The sequence below is a fragment of the Thermobia domestica genome, chromosome 13 (genome assembly GCF_964235325.1).
Source record: "Thermobia domestica chromosome 13, izTheDome1.hap1.1, whole genome shotgun sequence".
Classification (NCBI taxonomy): domain Eukaryota; kingdom Metazoa; phylum Arthropoda; class Insecta; order Zygentoma; family Lepismatidae; genus Thermobia; species Thermobia domestica.
The window spans coordinates 137,771,974-137,790,151 of record NC_137466.1 but is presented as its reverse complement, the minus strand read 5'-3'; the positions used below and the strand labels follow the sequence as shown (position 1 = coordinate 137,790,151).

Genomic DNA, 18,178 nt, shown 5'->3' with positions numbered 1-18,178 from the left:
CTCGTGTTCAATAACATGAGTGTAGAGGTTTTGTATATAAATAGTGTTCAAATGTACACTCATGTCCAAAATGATTGTCGCATATCTATAACTGTCTTTTAGGAAGAATATAATATGATAATTATTTTACAGGGTACTTCTAATACTGATGCTATGAGTATAATCGGGAAATGTATATTTGTGGTAAATTTCATAGGAAAAGAATTATAAACACGAAAATTAGAATGAGTAAAACAAAATGTTGCTAAATGGACAAGAAAGTTTTATTTTCGTTTTATTGTTGTTGTTTACTGCTCTTTTGACATGAAATTTGTCACGTTCATGTCTTTGCCGATTATACACATGCTAACATTATAAGAAATACCGGGCGAATTCGTTATCCAATTATATTCCTACAACGACGTATGTATAGACTTGCGACAATAATTTTGGACATGAGTGTACCTTGATAGTGGTTGTTTGAAAAAAAGGAAATAGCTTATATATTAAATCAATATTAGAGAAACAATTTAATCAATAATATACAAATAGAGCTTAAAAGACTTTCCTCTTCATATTTCCTGAATATTTGGAGGGGGGAGGGGAACACTTGCGCGTACCTACATACCTTTGATATTGCAACATTGCAACCGGTGCTTGTACAGACTACGATCCGCTACTGATTGTTAGTACGTTCATTGTCCGTCCCTTACCCCACACGAAAATTCTTGAATGAATAGGATCTCTTTCGTGACTAACTGGTTAGCGTACGCGCCTTTGGCGTGAGAAACCCGGGTTCGATTCCCTGCGCTACCTCATGTGGTTCGGATTGCACATTAATCAGTAGGTTCCGTTTCAAATAGCCTACGTTACACACAAAATCAACTCAACTCTTGAATGAATGCGATTTTTTAAAATTATGTTTTTTGTAATAGATAGCAAGAGTGATTATCTTGTCTGGGTTCGTTAATGAAGTAAATTTGTTAACGGATTAACAGATAAAGCGCGTAACTCCCTATATACGAGGGCAGACGGAAAAGTTTCTACATAAAGGTTTCTGTTTAACGGTGCTCATTTATAGCTCATGTCCTTGAATTACTGAATGTTATCCTTTGTAATAGATACCAGAGTAATTATCTAGATTGAATATATGAATCAAATCAATTCGTTTACCGATACCGATACCAATACCGCATACCACGTAAATGGAAGTGTATATTTTAATTCTGTTGTTTGCGAAACGTAGCTAGAGCGATTACCTCGACCAAATTCGTTAATGAAGTCAATCCATTAACATATTAGTGGATAATAGCGATATTATCGATGCCTGCATATAGCCCATATCTGATACATATAAACGAATATTTGAATTATGTTTTTAGACAGATAGCAAAAGCAATTATCTAGACCAAATTTGTTAGGATTTAGGATTTTAGATTTCTGGGCTTTCGATATTTATGACAATTTAGCCCGTCACTCCCTCGGCGAGCACACAACCCGGGGAAAGGGAAGGAAGAAAGGATTGGGGAAGGAAGGAAGCGGCCTGGGACCTATAAGTTAGGTACCACCCCGGCATTTGCTTGGTGTGAATGAGGAAAAAACACAGGAAAACCTCACTCAGGGTGGCTGGCCTGAAAAAGCGTATTACACTTTTTCGACCGAGTGGCTCCACCGGGAATCGAACCCGGGACCGCTCGCACCGAAGGCGAGAGCGTTAGCGACTACGCTACTCGGGGCCACTAGACCAAATTTGTTCATGACGTCAATCCGTTACCATATTAGTAGATAACGGAGACTTCAATAGTGACTCTATCCCATAAATATAAGCATTTAAAAAAAATACATTAAACATATAACTTGAACGATTATCTCGTTAATGAAGTAAATCCTTTAATGTATTAACGGTAGCGGTTACATTATCGGTAGCTATCTACAGTTTATATCACATAAATGCAATCAAACTTTTGATTTTTTTTCTATACGTAACTAGCGTGATTATATCGGCCGAGCTTATTAGTGGAATCAATTTGTTAACAGTCAGAAACTTCTAATGGTGGTTATGTGTATCCCATATCCCATAAATGCCAGCTATCTGCAGTTCATATCCAATACATGTAAGCAAATTTTTAAAATTTGTTTCTTGCAACAGAGAGTAATATCTCGACCGAGTTTATTAATTGAGCAAATTTGTTTATTTTCACGGAATTTTTGCCTTGTAACTTTTGGAATTTAATTTAAAAGAAGAAAATAACAGTACCTTATATCTTTTTGTTTTCGTTATAAATTGGAAAAAACATTTAATTACTACATTCAGAAGAAAAATAAAACATTAAAAATAGTCAAATAACCAAGGATAGTCGACCACTCAATAGAAAGGGAAAAGGGCAAATCGGTGGGCGTAGTGTATTATCCTGTTCGAATAAATTGTTTGTGTATCGATTAGAGTAATGTTGTACGTAAAAAAATGTTTCAGTGATAGTTCAATAGTGTTAGCTACAAAACTGTTCTGAAAATGTAGTAGTTACACTTTGTGAAATAAAGGTACCATTTCGAATCAATGCATAAACTAAAACTGTATATTATTTAAAATACATTTTTCTACAAACTAAAGTCTGTGCAAACTACTACTACCGTTTATGCTACTGTTTCACTATTATAAAATTCGGAAGGGTAGTCCTTTCTATGTTTAAATTAGCTTTGATTGTTTATTTAAAGTTATTCCTTTATTTTCCACAGCAGTTTGAAAAAAGTAGTGTGTGAGAAATGAGAATTTATCGTGAATACTTTCGGCCAATGACTTTCTTATTATTTAAAATGCTATTTCACACCAAAAACAATGCAATAAGAGACCTCATTTTGGTTTAGGGGATGTAGTACGATCGAATAGGACTGTGTACAAGTGATTTTTCGAATTACAAGGTGATCGTTATCAATCTACGTCCGTTGTTGCTAGTGATGCTGATGCTATGCGTGCAATAGTTGAATGAGATCGGCATGTGGCATATTGTAAGATTCAGGCATCTTTGAACATTGACATGGGCTGAAGCTCAAAATCAGGTTCGTGTTAATTGGTGTAAAAAAAAAAAATGCTCATACACTCAACTAAGGTAGGTCAAATTTGGAGTACTACATCGTTAGAGGAAACCAAACTCTGATCTATTCTTACAAACTTGAAACTAAGCAGCAATCCATTATTTGAGTGTTTATAAATAAGCCTAAACTAACTAAACTTGTTCATTCAGTTTGTTTGCCAGAGGTTATTAATGAATTATGTAAAACAACCCCAAAGTTTCGCATCATTCTTTATGGAACCTACACAACGCCAAATCCCACTTGGCACATTAAACTGTTTATTTTTGCAAGTAAATGTGTCAAATTACTGGTTTATTACCCGTATTCACTTGATTTAACATCTAATGACTTCGTTTACTTCGTTTTGTTTTCACACACGAAAAATAAGTTACATGTTCCCTAATTTGTATCATCTGAATCAGCTCTTGAGGCATTCCGAACAGTGATTTCTGAGGTACTTCCTCAAACTGTTGTGAAAAATACAGGTAAACGAATAGACTTAAACAAATAAAGATAATTTAAATATTGAAATATTTATTCTTCAGAATTTCATAACAGAGGATCACTAGCACCACTATTAGTAGCGGGTTGCAGAAACTTATCCAATAGCCCTCGTATGCAGGAGGTTATGCGGAACCAGTGGATCTATCTACATACATAGATCTATTGAAGCCGCTTAAGATTCGAGTGGGAGAACGTTAAAAACGCCATAACCAAAATTCTTATCTCACATTTATTAACATAATGAAAGAAAGAAAGTAAAAATAAATTCTGTAAATGAAAGTTTACTACCGTCCAGCTAACGTCAAACCAAAATAAGTTGTTTTAAGCTTTACAGTATCTGAATTTCACAACAAAGTGTTCACCGAACGAAGAACAAGACGTAAGCAAAATTACATACCAAAACATATACATATTTTGTTGTCTGGCACTTTGAATTTAGGCAACCCATACAACTCACTTGACAATAGATAAGTTTCAGGAACTTTATAAGGTGCTTAAACAACCAACATAACCTTTGTGATGTGGTGTGTTGCATAACATACGGTTGCTGGCTGCCAATGTAATGCCATTTCGAAAAACAATAAAGATAGCCAGTTCAGGACTGTACATAGTAAATGTTGTACATGTATCTGTTTATTTGTATGATCCACTACAGGAAATAAAAAGTGACACTTGAATCAGAAAACTGTAAAAAATATTCAAAAACAAGAGCGAACATTTCCTATTTTTATCCTAAAACTAGCTTTTTACGGGAGAAAATTTAACCTTCATGCCAAAAGCCGATTTTCTTGCACTTCTATCTATAATACCATTCTTTTAAGCTTTGAAAGGAGTTTCAGATGAAGATCATAACGTTGAAATATACCTATACAAAGATTTAAAAAAAAAAAAAAAAGACTTGATTCCCTTGTGCTTTGAACGCACAATTTCTCGATGCCAATCGTTACGTCGTCGTGTGATCAGATTTGATCAATCATTTCCAGCGTTTGATTGGTGTTACTAACAGAAACATAGACTTTTTAAAATTTAATATCCCACGACTACGCACCGAAGCTAAGAAAGATAGAGATGATAAGATGGATATAGAGTTTGTTTAGCAATGGAATTCCAGGTAGTCAGCATCGCAACAGTTTTGAAATTTCTTGATGCCAATCGAGATCATTGTTTTATCATATTTGATCTACAGTTTTCAACACAGCAAAACTATAGACTAGTTTGAATGTATACTTGGCTCCACTAAATAAAATTTAAGATCTTGCAAAATATTTCTAAAATGCGTATTAATATAACAAAAAAATCACACGACTACTCGCTCCTGAAAACTCGCATACAAATTTAGGTCTGTCAAATGATGTTTGCGCGTTATATGTTTCAAGATCTCTATATAATTAAAATTAAGATCTTGTTTGCGGCCACATCACTGGAAAACGGTTGAACACTTTGAAATGTATTTTTAACATAATAACAAACAACTCAAACTGGATTCTTAAGGTGGATCACTAGGTGTTCTCGGTGCTATGCTAAAAGGCTGCTTGAATAGTGAAGTATTACCAGATAGTGTAGAGTGTTACTGACGCCAGATAATAAAGAAAGTAATGATGGAATTCTGCTTGGATAATTCCTGGAGAAATTAGTTTTCAACCTTTACCGCAATTCACAGCTAAGTTCCGCTTCTCAAATTGCAATCCAGGAATTTTCTTTTTGTGAATACGACAGTACACGTTCAAATTTGGCAACAACGCATTATGGCGTACTGCGCAAGTTTCTTATCAAAATCTATTTCCTTAAATGTAAATTAATATTTAAATAAAATGTGAAACATAACACGAAAAACGGTCGTCTATTTCGTAATAAGATCATTACTTTTAAATACTTTACACACACAAATAAACACTTCATAAAACTGAGCACTTCTAGCAAGATCTAATAGCGAGTGCCATCTTGGGTGCTCATTGTACAACTAATCAAATATTTTGTTTTATTTGTTATCTTTTTCGATATCAGAAAACACAAAGAAATGAATCATCATCTTGTGTTGTAGCTGAAACATAACTCTACCTTAGAGCACGATATTTATAATACGTAGCGTTTCATTACGCAGTAATTAAAGGAATGAGCTAAAATATGTATTGACTTACGAGTGGTGATACACCTTAACGTTTAACTTTCATTAAAATATGTGTCTTGAGTTGGGGAGGGGTTCCAAATTTATGTAAAAATAGAATTTCCCTTATGAGTCCCTCAAACTTTAGGGGGTGAAACTCTGAAAGTAAACTTCTTATGAAAAACATGTTAAAACATGACACCAGTGTTCTCGAAAATTCTGCTACTACAGAGGAAAGGGGACAATTTCTAAATTATTTTAAATTTTCACTTTTCGTTGGTAGTGAAAGTGAAGAACCTTATGAAACGTTTAAAATGACATTTTGAATATAGTTTAATCTCTAGTGGACCATAGTTTTAATCATTACACTTCGATTTAAATCTATTATTCGAAACAAGGAAGGGTAAAAGTTTTCGCAAAGCGTAAATGATGCACCGTTCCAAATGTAATTTTGCACACACTTAGCATTTACCTGGAGCTGGATTTTTAAAAATTTCTTTTCGATTCAAATACGTATCCTAAAGGGAGATGAAACGAAGTTCAAATACTTTTAATAAATCTATTATTCTCCTTCGAGGAAAAGGTACTCTAACAAGTCTCCTATAGTACTAGATTTCGCTTTTCTAGCGTTAAACATTTCTTTATTCTGCGAAAAGAAAGTTCATGAGTATGCAGAAATGGTTTTCAACAGACTCTAGTGTACTCATGCCTGTCATATTGCCGATCTGTAGAATTGTGGTATATGTTTCACTGAAATACTTCCCATCATAATCCAGCTTAAGTAGTTCGTTCTACCTTTCATAAAACTGTGAGAATTTTGTGGAGCAGGATACTAGGATTCAACGTGAACGATACATTCCCAACCAAAAGCTGACTAACCGATCCAAATAAATTTGTAGTTTAAGCTATATACTAACTTATATTAATGATGTAAACAATTATTTCCCTTTAAATTTATTTTCTTTTATCAAAATGCGTCCAGATTTCACTTTATAAAAATTAATCACTAAGAACACACTAGTGACTACTTAAACAATCTAAGGGATCAATTTTAATTTTAGATTCATTTTTTCATTAAAAAAACGTAAACTATATACTGAATTCAATATCAACATTGATAAACTTTTCATTTATATGAGCCTGAAGTTAAGTATGGTGTAATGTAATAGTAATTTTTCAGTTATCTGTAACGGTATAGTGGTTAAAAGTCCAATTTAACACCACTAAGTCCCTTCCTATTAAAAAACTATATATGTATTTTTACTAGCCAATCACTAAAAAGTGGTAACCAAATATCATTAAACGACTCATATCAAGATGTACAGTGTTAAATTCGATGCGTAAGGGAAAGAGCAAATCTTCCCTACGCTTTGCATCTCGTGTTCAAAAGCCAACCAACCTTTGAAAATTGTTGATGACATCTGATGAGACGATTTACATCGAGAACTTTTGAAACTGGTATAAAATGGTTAGCTGCACACAAGCCTCGCACTGAAAATAATTTATATTTATGTAAGTAAAGTCGATCAAACGTTTGAAATTTTTGATCATATTTGATCAAACGTTTAATTAACGGATGGTGTGATGAAATGTTGAATCCAAGTTGTACAGATTGCTGCTCACCTTTTCAACGCTTTATATCTTAGTTTCAATACCGATCAAACGAAGGATATGGTTGATCAAATCTGAACAAACAACATTCTAACGATTGAAGTGATGAAATGTTGAATCCGAGTGTAGGTGGCTATTTTCCTATCAATGCTTTATATCTCATGTTCCAATGGAGATAAAATGTTGAAAGTAGTTAATCAGATCTGGTAACAATTGATAACAAGAATGTTTGAAGCTGATGTAAGAAAAAGCTAGCGTGTAGTTAGGCCTCTCTTACCAAAAAAAAAAGTCTATATTTCTGTTCATAAGGTCGATCAAAGGTTATGGTTGATAACAATTCGATCAAACGACGATCCAACATTGACAGTTATTTACAAAAAATAAAATGAGAGGGGCTAAGTACATGCTGATGCTGTTGCAGCTGTGCTACCGTGGCGTTTCTGCTTGTGGCTTGAGGTTATGCGGGCAGCATGATTGAACTCGTAATCTTAAATCTTCAAATAACAAAGATACAATGAAAGACCTCGAAGCAGAATGTTCTGGAACGCAATAACCACACAACGTGAATTATTATACATGTTGATCAGATCAATTAAGCACCATCTCTGCCTAGAAAGCTCGGATTATCTCAGCGGCTAAATGGTTATCCGAAACCACGCATGTTTTACTTGTGCATGTTCCCAGTACGATCTCCAAGCGGGATGTTTTCCTCAAAGTAGCAATTTGCATGTTAATTTAGCAAATCAATCATGTCTTATTCAGTCTTGTATCTTTCAATGATGTTTGAATAATACTGGGACATCAATCAATCAATATATGTATCCGAAGAGAAAAAGGAAATTTCTAGTTTTATGTTGCTTAGGAAAAAAAGGAAGTATTATTAATGGAAGTGAATATATTAATGATGACGTAATTTATGGATTGATAATGTGCGAGAAACTGGGAGTACTGTAAGGAAACTCACGGCGACTGTGTATCTGGAAAGTATCAAGCCATTACTATATATCTAGAATAGCTGTCACATCCACGATACATCCTGGATATCTTATATGTAAGTGAGCAATTATAAATGTACTGGGCCATACAATTGAGTGCTGCACAATACTGAATAGATGTGAATGCAGCAAAACTCGAATTTAGAATTACAGAGCAATAGAGTAGTGGATCTGCATCAAATTAAAATACGAATGGAAAATCAATATTGTCAACTACTAGTTAGAACACAATAAAGTATACCTATTTTATTCTCTGTCGGGGACATTGAAAGAAACATAGTTAAACTGCATTACACTAGCTGGTGGTTTGAAAAAGTACTATAGATTTCGACTGAGGTTACTTCTAATTTGTACAATTGTATTTCTGAAATAATCAATTAAACCAACTCGTTATTGTAGATTTGCGAATGAGTTGTAATATTGTCACAAAGTGCCGGTGTTTGTAAAATTTGAAGGCATCATCACACATCTATAGCCCCTCCTGTCTTCAAGTCCTCTGAATGATTTAATCAAAATATATAATGAGTAAATAAATGCTTTTAGTACAAAGAGAATATTACTTTATTTGTTAGTATTTATTGGCACAAATTTCACCCACGTTCCTCCTTTTACGCCTGTCATAAAATTCTTGGGATCGAATTCTAACGAAATTAAAGTCTTCTTACAAGGCTGTACTTTAAACTTGGAAAGCATTGCGACAAGTCCAACTTTAGCTTGCATCAATGCAAAACGTTGACCTGAAACAGAACAAGTGCATTTTTATTTGGAATTATATATCAACATCTTTTAAAATTATCAATATTTATATATTATTCTACAAACATAAATATTCAATGAAATGAAATTATGTTAAACCAATCGAAAGTTACATACTATGATACGTTTCTCCTAGAAGTACACGGTCAAGTTTCTGGCTGGAGAATGTGCCTGAGATTCATTGTCACAATCAGCAGACATTATGAAAGGTAATTGGTTAAATTGTTATTTTTATAACGCTTGTAATAACGGAACTGTTAATTTTGAGGCTACATATATATAAGGCAACTTTCAATTTTGTTTCTTCTATAGACATTACTAATTTTTGTGCGTGGAATTGTAAACATTATTTTGTTACCCTCTACTTTTCTTTTCCAAGTCCAAGAACTGCGTTCTTCGTCAATTCGAAAAAATGGAAATAGTAATTTTGGTCATCTAACGTTACAAACCTAATCAAAAACTTGCTTTCTGCGTTTTTGTCTACCTGTAAAAGCTCACTCACTGGGTCATGTCATGTTTTGCCCGTCAAGTCTGCTAGAATTAGTTGTTCCACTAAATGTCATTCGTAAATTGTGTGTAAACCCTGTTTAGCCTGGATGTCTTTCACCATAAGTACATATTTATTTGTGTGGAACGTTAGTTTGATTTATTACTGTGAACATTACGTATTTTGCCTGATGTGACAGCTAAAACGTTAGATTATTTAATTAGTCTTTATTGAGTATTTCGTTCGAAACACGTAGTACTGGAATATTGCAAAGTAGTATGAAAGGGAATTTTGAAAGTTGCATGATATGGAAGGAGAGTCATCATTTTTGCTTTATTAATATCCACTATATAACAATCCTATAGCCACTTTGAAGTGATTCTAATTAAGTTTCAGTGAGTTAGTAAGAAACGCAAAGAATTTGTGCTTTCTATCAATGTGCAAACCGACCAATTTATCCTAGATATCATCCAAGTCTAATTCTATGTAATTTAGATTCTGGTGGATTCACACATTGCCCGCCTATGGAAAGAAGAATATAATCATTGTAATTTTTTTTGGTTGTTTCGGAGAAGTGAGGAATATCACTGGCATCCATCTACAATTTACCCTGTTGAATCGTCAGGAATATTTAAGTAAGCGATATCTAAAAATAAAGAAAAGAGAGAGTAATCGCGGCTACATTAAATCAATATGAAGATCAGTGATATGTTGAAAATTACGAAAGAGAATATACGCTTCAAATACTAGTCCATTTTAAAATAATTTTACAGAAAAGTAAAAATTTGGTGTTTTTTTAATAGGCCGACATAAATAGATTAAAGTAAGGATTGAAACATTTATATTTCCAAGAAGGTAATTTTTATTGAATTTATTACGTATTGCTCTATGTCGATTCAATCTAAATTACTAGTCGTATCTTTAACAATTTTACAATATAATAAACAAACAATAACTTACCAATACACATTCTAGGACCATCTCCAAAGGGGAGAAAAGTACTACCAGATTTCTGCTGTCTACTATCACCACTGAATCTCTCAGGATCAGACTTTACTGGGTCTGGATAATGCTTTGAATCATGTTGAATGGGGTAAACAGGAATCCAAATAATTGTTCCAGCATCTATGGTGACATCTGTGTCTGGTATAGTATATGGGTTCTTGCAAACATGATCCAGAAATCCAAGTGGTGGGTATTTCCTTAGAGTTTCTATAAATGTCGGTAGATAATAGTATATTTAGCGCATGAAATTCACAGATGATATCTAAAGAAAGTGGTCAATTAAATACTTAATACTATTCAGGCTCTACACATTAGTAGAAAGAAAATAAAACTTCTAAAAATTAGTAAACGCACTAAAAACAGAAAATAATAAAAGCGGTAAAAACATAAAATAATAATAAAATGCTTAAAAGTAGAACATGATTGATTGCAATTATCTACAAAAAAATTTTTGAAATTGTTCCAAGTCGAACAAATTAATGTCTAATATAAAATTGTTTCAATGATGGTTTTATGAGGCATTAATTTGTTAGGTCTCGACACGACTTAAATTATTTTATAGATAATAACCTATTAATAACTTATTTTCTGCTTTTAATCACTTTATTATTATTATTATTATTATTATTATTATTATTATTATTATTATTATTATTATTATTATTATTATTATAAAGTTATGCTATCAATTCTTTCTAAAAGTTTAAATTTCTGCTTTTCAGTGCGTTTTAGAAATCAATATTTAAAAACAAATTGTTTCATTTTCACTTTGGATGTCTAAAATGCTTTACGTAATGCGTGACCAGTCATAAAAAAAACTGGGTGATATTCGGGCAAAAGTCAAGCTAAACTAGCATGCGAATGACTTAAAAAGATCTATCATCAAACAATACTAAATCATTTGGGAAAAGCTTACTACAACTCTGTTCTTTGCCCCTTGGTTATATGCAACCCACTTTACTATGCTGATTAACTGTTTGTCTAATGTTTCAGGATAAGTTGTTTTTATCAGGCGTTGCAGGAATTATTTAATTATTCTTAATAATAAATAAATTAATTGTTAGTAGTTGTCAGATGGTTTATACTTTCTTGGAAATAGCTTATTTGATTCGTGAAATTTACATCGTAATATGGCCAATGGTTCCCGATGTAATTGCGAACATATGCACATATACACGTACAGGTCAAACTGAGATCCTCTTTTTTTAAGTAGGTTAAAAACTCTACACTAGTGCAGTAAAAGTAAATTTGCTAATAATCAAAAAATAAAAAAAAATATATATGTATGAGATGATATTATTATGGGAGTTTTACGTCTCAACACTGGCACTGCACGAGACGGTTTCTACAGCTTAACAAGGGATTCGAAATTTAAAATTTGTTCAAAAGCCACCAAATCCTTTTTTTTTTTAACCGAAATTGAATTATATATCACTTGTTATATGTTTGACTAAAGGAATTCCATGGAAACAGAATTTTGTTTAAAAGCTTAATATTTCATAACAAAAAAAAAAAAAAAAAACTAGTTCAAATATGCGTCTTCATACGCGTGTATATGGAGTTTCACTGCACGTTTTACAAGATTACTCGAAACTAAGCGAAGTGGATGTGGAGGATTTTGATACTAGGCGCTTCAATTGAAAGAATTGGAAGAATAAAAGAATTCTACTTGACTAACAATAAGTGAATATAACGAATATTTGATATGATACTATTTTAAAATGTACAGGGTGTATCAGAAAAGACTTTGCAACTTTGAAAAGTCATATTGATTGATTCGTTTATGTTACAAACATCGGTTTGGTGTCATTTTGTAGCAAAACAGAGTGGCCGAAAAGTAGGTATACAGTCCCGTACTGATCGGTCATGACATTATATTTCATTTACTTATTGTTATCCATACAGGTATTGACTTAGTTTCTTCCTTATCTTTTCTTAATTTATTTTTACTTATATCTTAAGCTCGGAACAAACTAAAGCAAATGAATTCATTATATAAGTAATTTAAAATGTCATACTTGATCGATGCTGATTTGTATACCTACTTTTGAGCCACCCTGTACATCAACTTTTGACTCAGGTAGTACACTAGTTCAGAAACCAGCCACCGCAAGCGCTAGCGGCAGTTGCAGCAAAGATGGCAGGACTATTTCGAGGACTATTTCTGCCTTTACTGGTTCTGAGCGTGCTAGCTGTGTGTTTTAGTTTGAAGAATCCAAGTCTGCGACAACCGTGCAACGTAATTTTCGTACAAAGTGTGGTAAAGATCCTCCCAGTAGGCCTACTATTTATCAGTGGCATAAGTGTTTTATTGAAACTGGATGTTCAGTAAGACACAAGAAATCTTCCGGTCGTCTTCGTACGTCTGAAGACGTTGTAGAGCAAGTGAGACTTTGAACCTCTTTAGGTATAAGGTAAAGTAGTTCATGTATTTTGCTGCAAAATGATACAAGAGCCATGTCTGTAAGCTAAATAAATAAATAAATCGATTTTCAAATTTGTAAAGTCCTTTTTGATACATGCTGTATATATAAGAGGGTTATTTTTACAACCTCCGTTAAGCCACCAGAGGAAAGTCATGTGAGATAACGAAATGGAGATAGCTAATACAAAGCTGTTCATTCAAAGTTGCCTATCTCACATACTAACAGACAGACTTGCTGTTCACTGATAGCTTAACGGAGGTTGCAGAAATAGTCCTCGAATAAGATCAATACATTGGTTCACTGCACTGAATTTCTCCCGTATCTCGAATGTATGTATTACAATTAAGTTATGAGAGATATAGTCAGCAAGGAAAAAGTTTCCTGATTTTGTCAGTCAAATTTTTATTCTTCAATAACTGCATAGTTTCAGTACGTATATAATTTGTATAGATAATCCACTGATCTGTAAACATGCTAAAATTATGTATCGTTATTAAGCTTTGAATAAAAATAATTATTTGCATGAAGAAGTGAAATGTACGGATCATTTTGTCCAAAATTTAAAATATTTTATTTTCAGACGATAGTAGTGGGTAGGAAAATACTGGAGAAGTAATTGCTATATATGGTTTATTGCTAGAGTAACCATACTATAAAACTAAGTTCAAAGTTTGAGCTTCTATCAGTCAAGAAATTAGTTTTTCTGTATTGTTCCTATTAAAATACAAACTTAATTAAAATTATTGTTTTACAAATAGAATCCCCATTCTTCGTTATTTTGACTTGAATACAAAACACTCTTAAAGTACTATATCTCTATCATCACAAAATTATATTTTAACATGGTGAAAATACTAAACCTATTATTGGTTCTCTTTTTAAGGAAGGGGCCGCGGTGGCTCAGTGGTAGAGCGTTCACCTCTGGTGCTTGGGGTCCCGGGTTCGATCCCAGCCCCGCCAAGTGAACTTTGTGGTGTACGAACACCGTGTGCGTGAGTTTTCTCGGGGTTCTCCCTTTTCCTCTCACTTTCTTCATTTCACCATTTCATCACTCATCATCACCGTCTCCTTTAGCCTAACCGGCATAACCGTGGGACGTAAAACTCAAACATTTCATTTCATTTTTTCATTTCTTTTTAAGGAAACAACTCTGATGGTTGCATAACTTCTAAACACTGCAGTTGCATAAAACATATGGATACAAGTAATACTATAAATATTTGAAATTCATAACCGAAAAATAACTCAGATTTTGCCTACTGAAAAAGAAGAAAAATCATGTCTGAAGTGGATCATGTTGCAGCCTCTCTCCTCAACTTATAAAATCCGTTATACAATTACAACATGATCCTTAAAGACTAACATTTAATTATTGACTGATTTTGGGAGTAACATTTCTTTACAGTACAGTGCTTAATTGGAAACCAAACCACTACTCGTTTCTTCTTCTTCCGAGGCAAAGAACAATTTCATCAAGAATCAAATACAAGACCACACGCTAGTTAGTCGGCCATGAAGTGGTGTGAGTTCCTCTATAAAGACTATACCAGTTATTCATTAATTCTTTGTACTGTACTTGACTCATCGAAAAATTCGCAGACTAGATAACGTTAAGTTTATAATTCCAAATTTTCAGGTAGTTTATTACTTGGAAAACTCTTCAACATACATTTAATAGGAAAACTTATGGCCCTATACTTCCTTAACTTATTTCCTCAACAAATAGTTTATATGACAGTAATGAAGGCATGACATTTTCCAAACATTATGTTCAGTATTTACCTGAAATGACTTTGTCGAGGTATGTCATATCTTGAACCACACCTTGATATGTCATTTTACCCTCATACTTCTCCAGTACCTCGTCAATCTCGTTTTGTAAACGTTCCTGAACCTCTGGATTCAAAGCGAGCTCATACAAAGCAAAGCTAAGTAAGGTTGAAGTGGTATCGAAGCCAGCATTGAAGAAAAACAAAGCTTGGGCAACCAGATCGTCATCACTAAGTTCTTGAGAAAGAAACGTTAAGTAAAGTAAATGATTAATAAGTAAATTGCACGAAACAATAAGCTACCACTTCAGATAACATGACTAACTAGTAATGATATGCATTGCTAAAGCTAGTACTTGTTCTTCCAACTAATTACAACTCCAAAACTATACAAGTATATCTAAGAGTACAATCTATAATCTCAAAGTACATATTATGTTCTATAAACAATATGAGTGTTTTAAATGAATACCCGCCTGAAATATGTTCTACAAAATTAGAGAAAGCTCTCTTTCTCATTATTTTACCATTTCAACTCTAAGCAAAGCAGGCGGTTGGAAATTCACAGTAAAAATTATACCATATTCGATCAAAAACAATTCAAAAAATATATCATAAAACTTTTTTTTTTTAATCTGAGGGAAAGAGGCGAGTAATTGAGTCCTCGTATTTGAATGATTTCAACTCCAAGTTATAGAATATTCTGTGATAACCTCGGTAAACGCATACCAGATTGTCTTAAAATCTATCATACAACGTATTTTTTTTTAAACCCGCGGGAGGTGGAGATACGTCTACTCATTCGTTTTCACTAAATTAAATGCAAGTACTGGGAACGATTGTAAAGCCTTAAGGAATGTCCGCTATATTACATGGAATGTAATATCTTGAAGAAATATGCCATGGATAATATTTCTTTTTTTTTAATCCGGGCGCGCTGAAGAGAGGAGTAATCCATTTCACACGAGGAGTAGTTCATATCTCAATCTCGATCTATTTGAATCCCAATCACTGAGGATTACTGAAAATAATGTTTAAAAACGTATACATAAAATACAAAATATCAAACGAATTTTGCAGAAGTTATCATGAACCCTAAAAAAAAAAGAAAAAAAGGGAATACAGAGAAATAGAGAGAAATAAAATCTACTACCTTATTATTTACAGGCTTTAACTCCACGCAGAGGGAATGAGATAAAAATAATCGTAAATGAACGATATTAGTGTTGAATCCATAGCTTTCGAGATTGTTAAGCTGATCGGTGACAGTTCAGATGACATTTAGGCCCAAAGTTAGGCTAGAAGGACATGTCAGATGACCCGAGAATTGACAGCTTAAATGCCGAAGGCTGTGTGTGCTCTTCTATCTTTCCTTCCTTATGTATGTATGTATCAAGGATGTTATAAAATCGAGAATCTGCCCATCCTATTAATTTAATGAAACCAAAAAACAACTGAGCATCGGCACGTCTGACTGACTACTCTCGTTTCTGCCATGAATGTTCGCTCAAAACACTGCGATCTCAGTGGGCGGAGCGGGCAGAGTGACGGTGGCGAGCTATCGTTTACATCGAAGAGGTTTCTGTGCGATTCAGATTATTTTGATTAAAGGAGATACTTATCATTGCTATTATTTGTATTAGTGTTAGGTGAATTGTATAGGCAACGATTTTATTGTATAGGCAACTTCTCTATTTTATAACATTTTTGGTATGTATGTACTTATTTATTAGTTTCACCCATTTCTTTACTTCGAATATGTTGCATAAAGCTTATATCCTTCCCGCGCAAAGAACGGACATTTTAGTTAGTAGATGAATACAGAAAGCATACAGAAATGCTTTTGCATATACAAAACATCAAAAGTTCTCCATAGTGGAACTGATCTAAACTTACTTGAGATAAAAGATTGTAAATTTCTTATTAGTCTTAACAACAACAAACATAACATCTGCACAACATTCTATGATTGAAAAGAAATAAATAATACATTAATTCATCCAAAAATTAACTAGAAAAACATTGCATTATGAATTATACAGTTAGACTTAATTGAATACGGCTATTACATTTAAATATAACACTTTCTGTCCAAGAATTTTAACCTTGTAACAACACAGAAGTTAGGACTGTTCCAAGTGGACAGTAAGAAACATCACGAAGATGTGAACAGTTATGTAGAAAGGTAATATCCTATTTATAGGGTAGCAAAAAAACTAGGTATACATACCCTGCATTGATCAAGTATAACATTCTAGTTTATGGATTTAAGTAAGAAGACGTTAAGAAGAAGTTATAAGTAAGAAGACGTTGAGAACAAACAATAAAGAAACTAGGTCTACTTGTTTGATAACAATAAGATACGATATAAAATACAGTGAGCTGATGAGTACGAGACTGTATACCTACTTTTAGGCCACCTTGTACTATCTCCTTAAATAATGAGAAGGTATGTAAGTAAATAAGTTATAATTTTCTTACCTGTAGGTCTAACTGTGTCAGTCTGAAGTTTATATTCTTGTTCAATATCAAGCTCATCATCTTCTACTTTTCCCTTTTTCTTCAACTCCATTAACAACTGTAAAAAGTCGTTTCTAATAATATTATTCTTTTCTCGATAGTCCATATTGCCCTTAATAGCATTTATGAAGTCCTCTACAATTTTTGGTGTGAATGCCATATCAAATATTTTAGTAATCCATGGAAAGGCAAATGTCAGAAATATTTTCAATGCTTTGATAAAATTTGGAGGATCCATCATTTCTTTCCCCATTCTTCTAAATTCTTCATCGGGATTCTGTACAGAATTAATTTGGATCCCAAAGGCACAAGAAGCAATAACATCAATTGTAAACCGTGCAAGTAAATCCTTCAGCTCAATGTCTTCTTCCGCGGCGGCAGGCTTTGATAAGAAGTCTTGCAAATGTTGGGCACACTCACAAACAAACTGGAACATCTTTCTCATCTTTCCAGATGTAAAAGTTGGTGTTAGTTTAATTCTCATGTGTTTCCATTTCTGGCCAGTTAAACGGAACAAACCTTTGTTATTAAGTGGAGCAGTTTCTTCGCTTCCAACCTCGATATGATCTTCGAAGTTATGAAAGTGTTTTATTAATATAGTTCTAATGAGATCGGGATCTCGTACCATTAAAGCAGGCTTTTGGAACATGTATCCTCGTCGCCATAAGTGCCTTTACATCGCAGTGACGGGTATGTGACCGCGCAGTACTCCAAGGAAGGAATGGTTGTATAAGAATTTTTGATTAATTTTGAAGAGTTTTTATTTTGACTAGGGAATTAACATAGGTATAGGGAGTAAAGACACAGATTTGAAGCATCAGTGCACGAAAAGATTCGTATTCTCAGTTTTTCTATTTATTGTTTTATATGTTAAGTTAAACACCACAATATGTATCACTGATATCGCAGATCGTATTATTTTGTAAAATCGTGTCTGTAACCTATTGTCA

At 33.3% G+C, this 18,178-nt stretch overlaps 1 protein-coding gene across 1 annotated transcript; it reads right to left on the bottom strand.

Moving 5' to 3' along the window:
* Positions 1-8,799: 8,799 nt before the first annotated feature.
* Positions 8,800-17,877, bottom strand: LOC145667774 (cytochrome P450 6k1-like). Its single transcript, XM_081735213.1, has 4 exons — positions 17,190-17,877; positions 14,722-14,946; positions 10,469-10,720; positions 8,800-9,002 (listed from the first exon to the last, which is right to left on the bottom strand). The coding sequence occupies exons 1-4, from the start codon at positions 17,875-17,877 to the stop codon at positions 8,827-8,829; spliced, it is 1,341 nt and encodes a 446-aa protein (XP_081591339.1). The 3' UTR covers positions 8,800-8,826.
* Between the last annotated feature and the right edge of the window lie 301 nt (positions 17,878-18,178).

Coding starts and splice junctions, on each gene's coding strand:
- LOC145667774 (XM_081735213.1), bottom strand. CDS start 17,877: ATGTTCCAAAAGCCTGCTTTAATGGTACGAGATCCCGATCTCATTAGA. Junction 14,947..17,189: donor TGACACAGTTAGACCTACAG/GTAAGAAAATTA, acceptor TTCTTTCTCAAG/AACTTAGTGATGACGATCTG. Junction 10,721..14,721: donor CCTCGACAAAGTCATTTCAG/GTAAATACTGAA, acceptor CGACATTTATAG/AAACTCTAAGGAAATACCCA.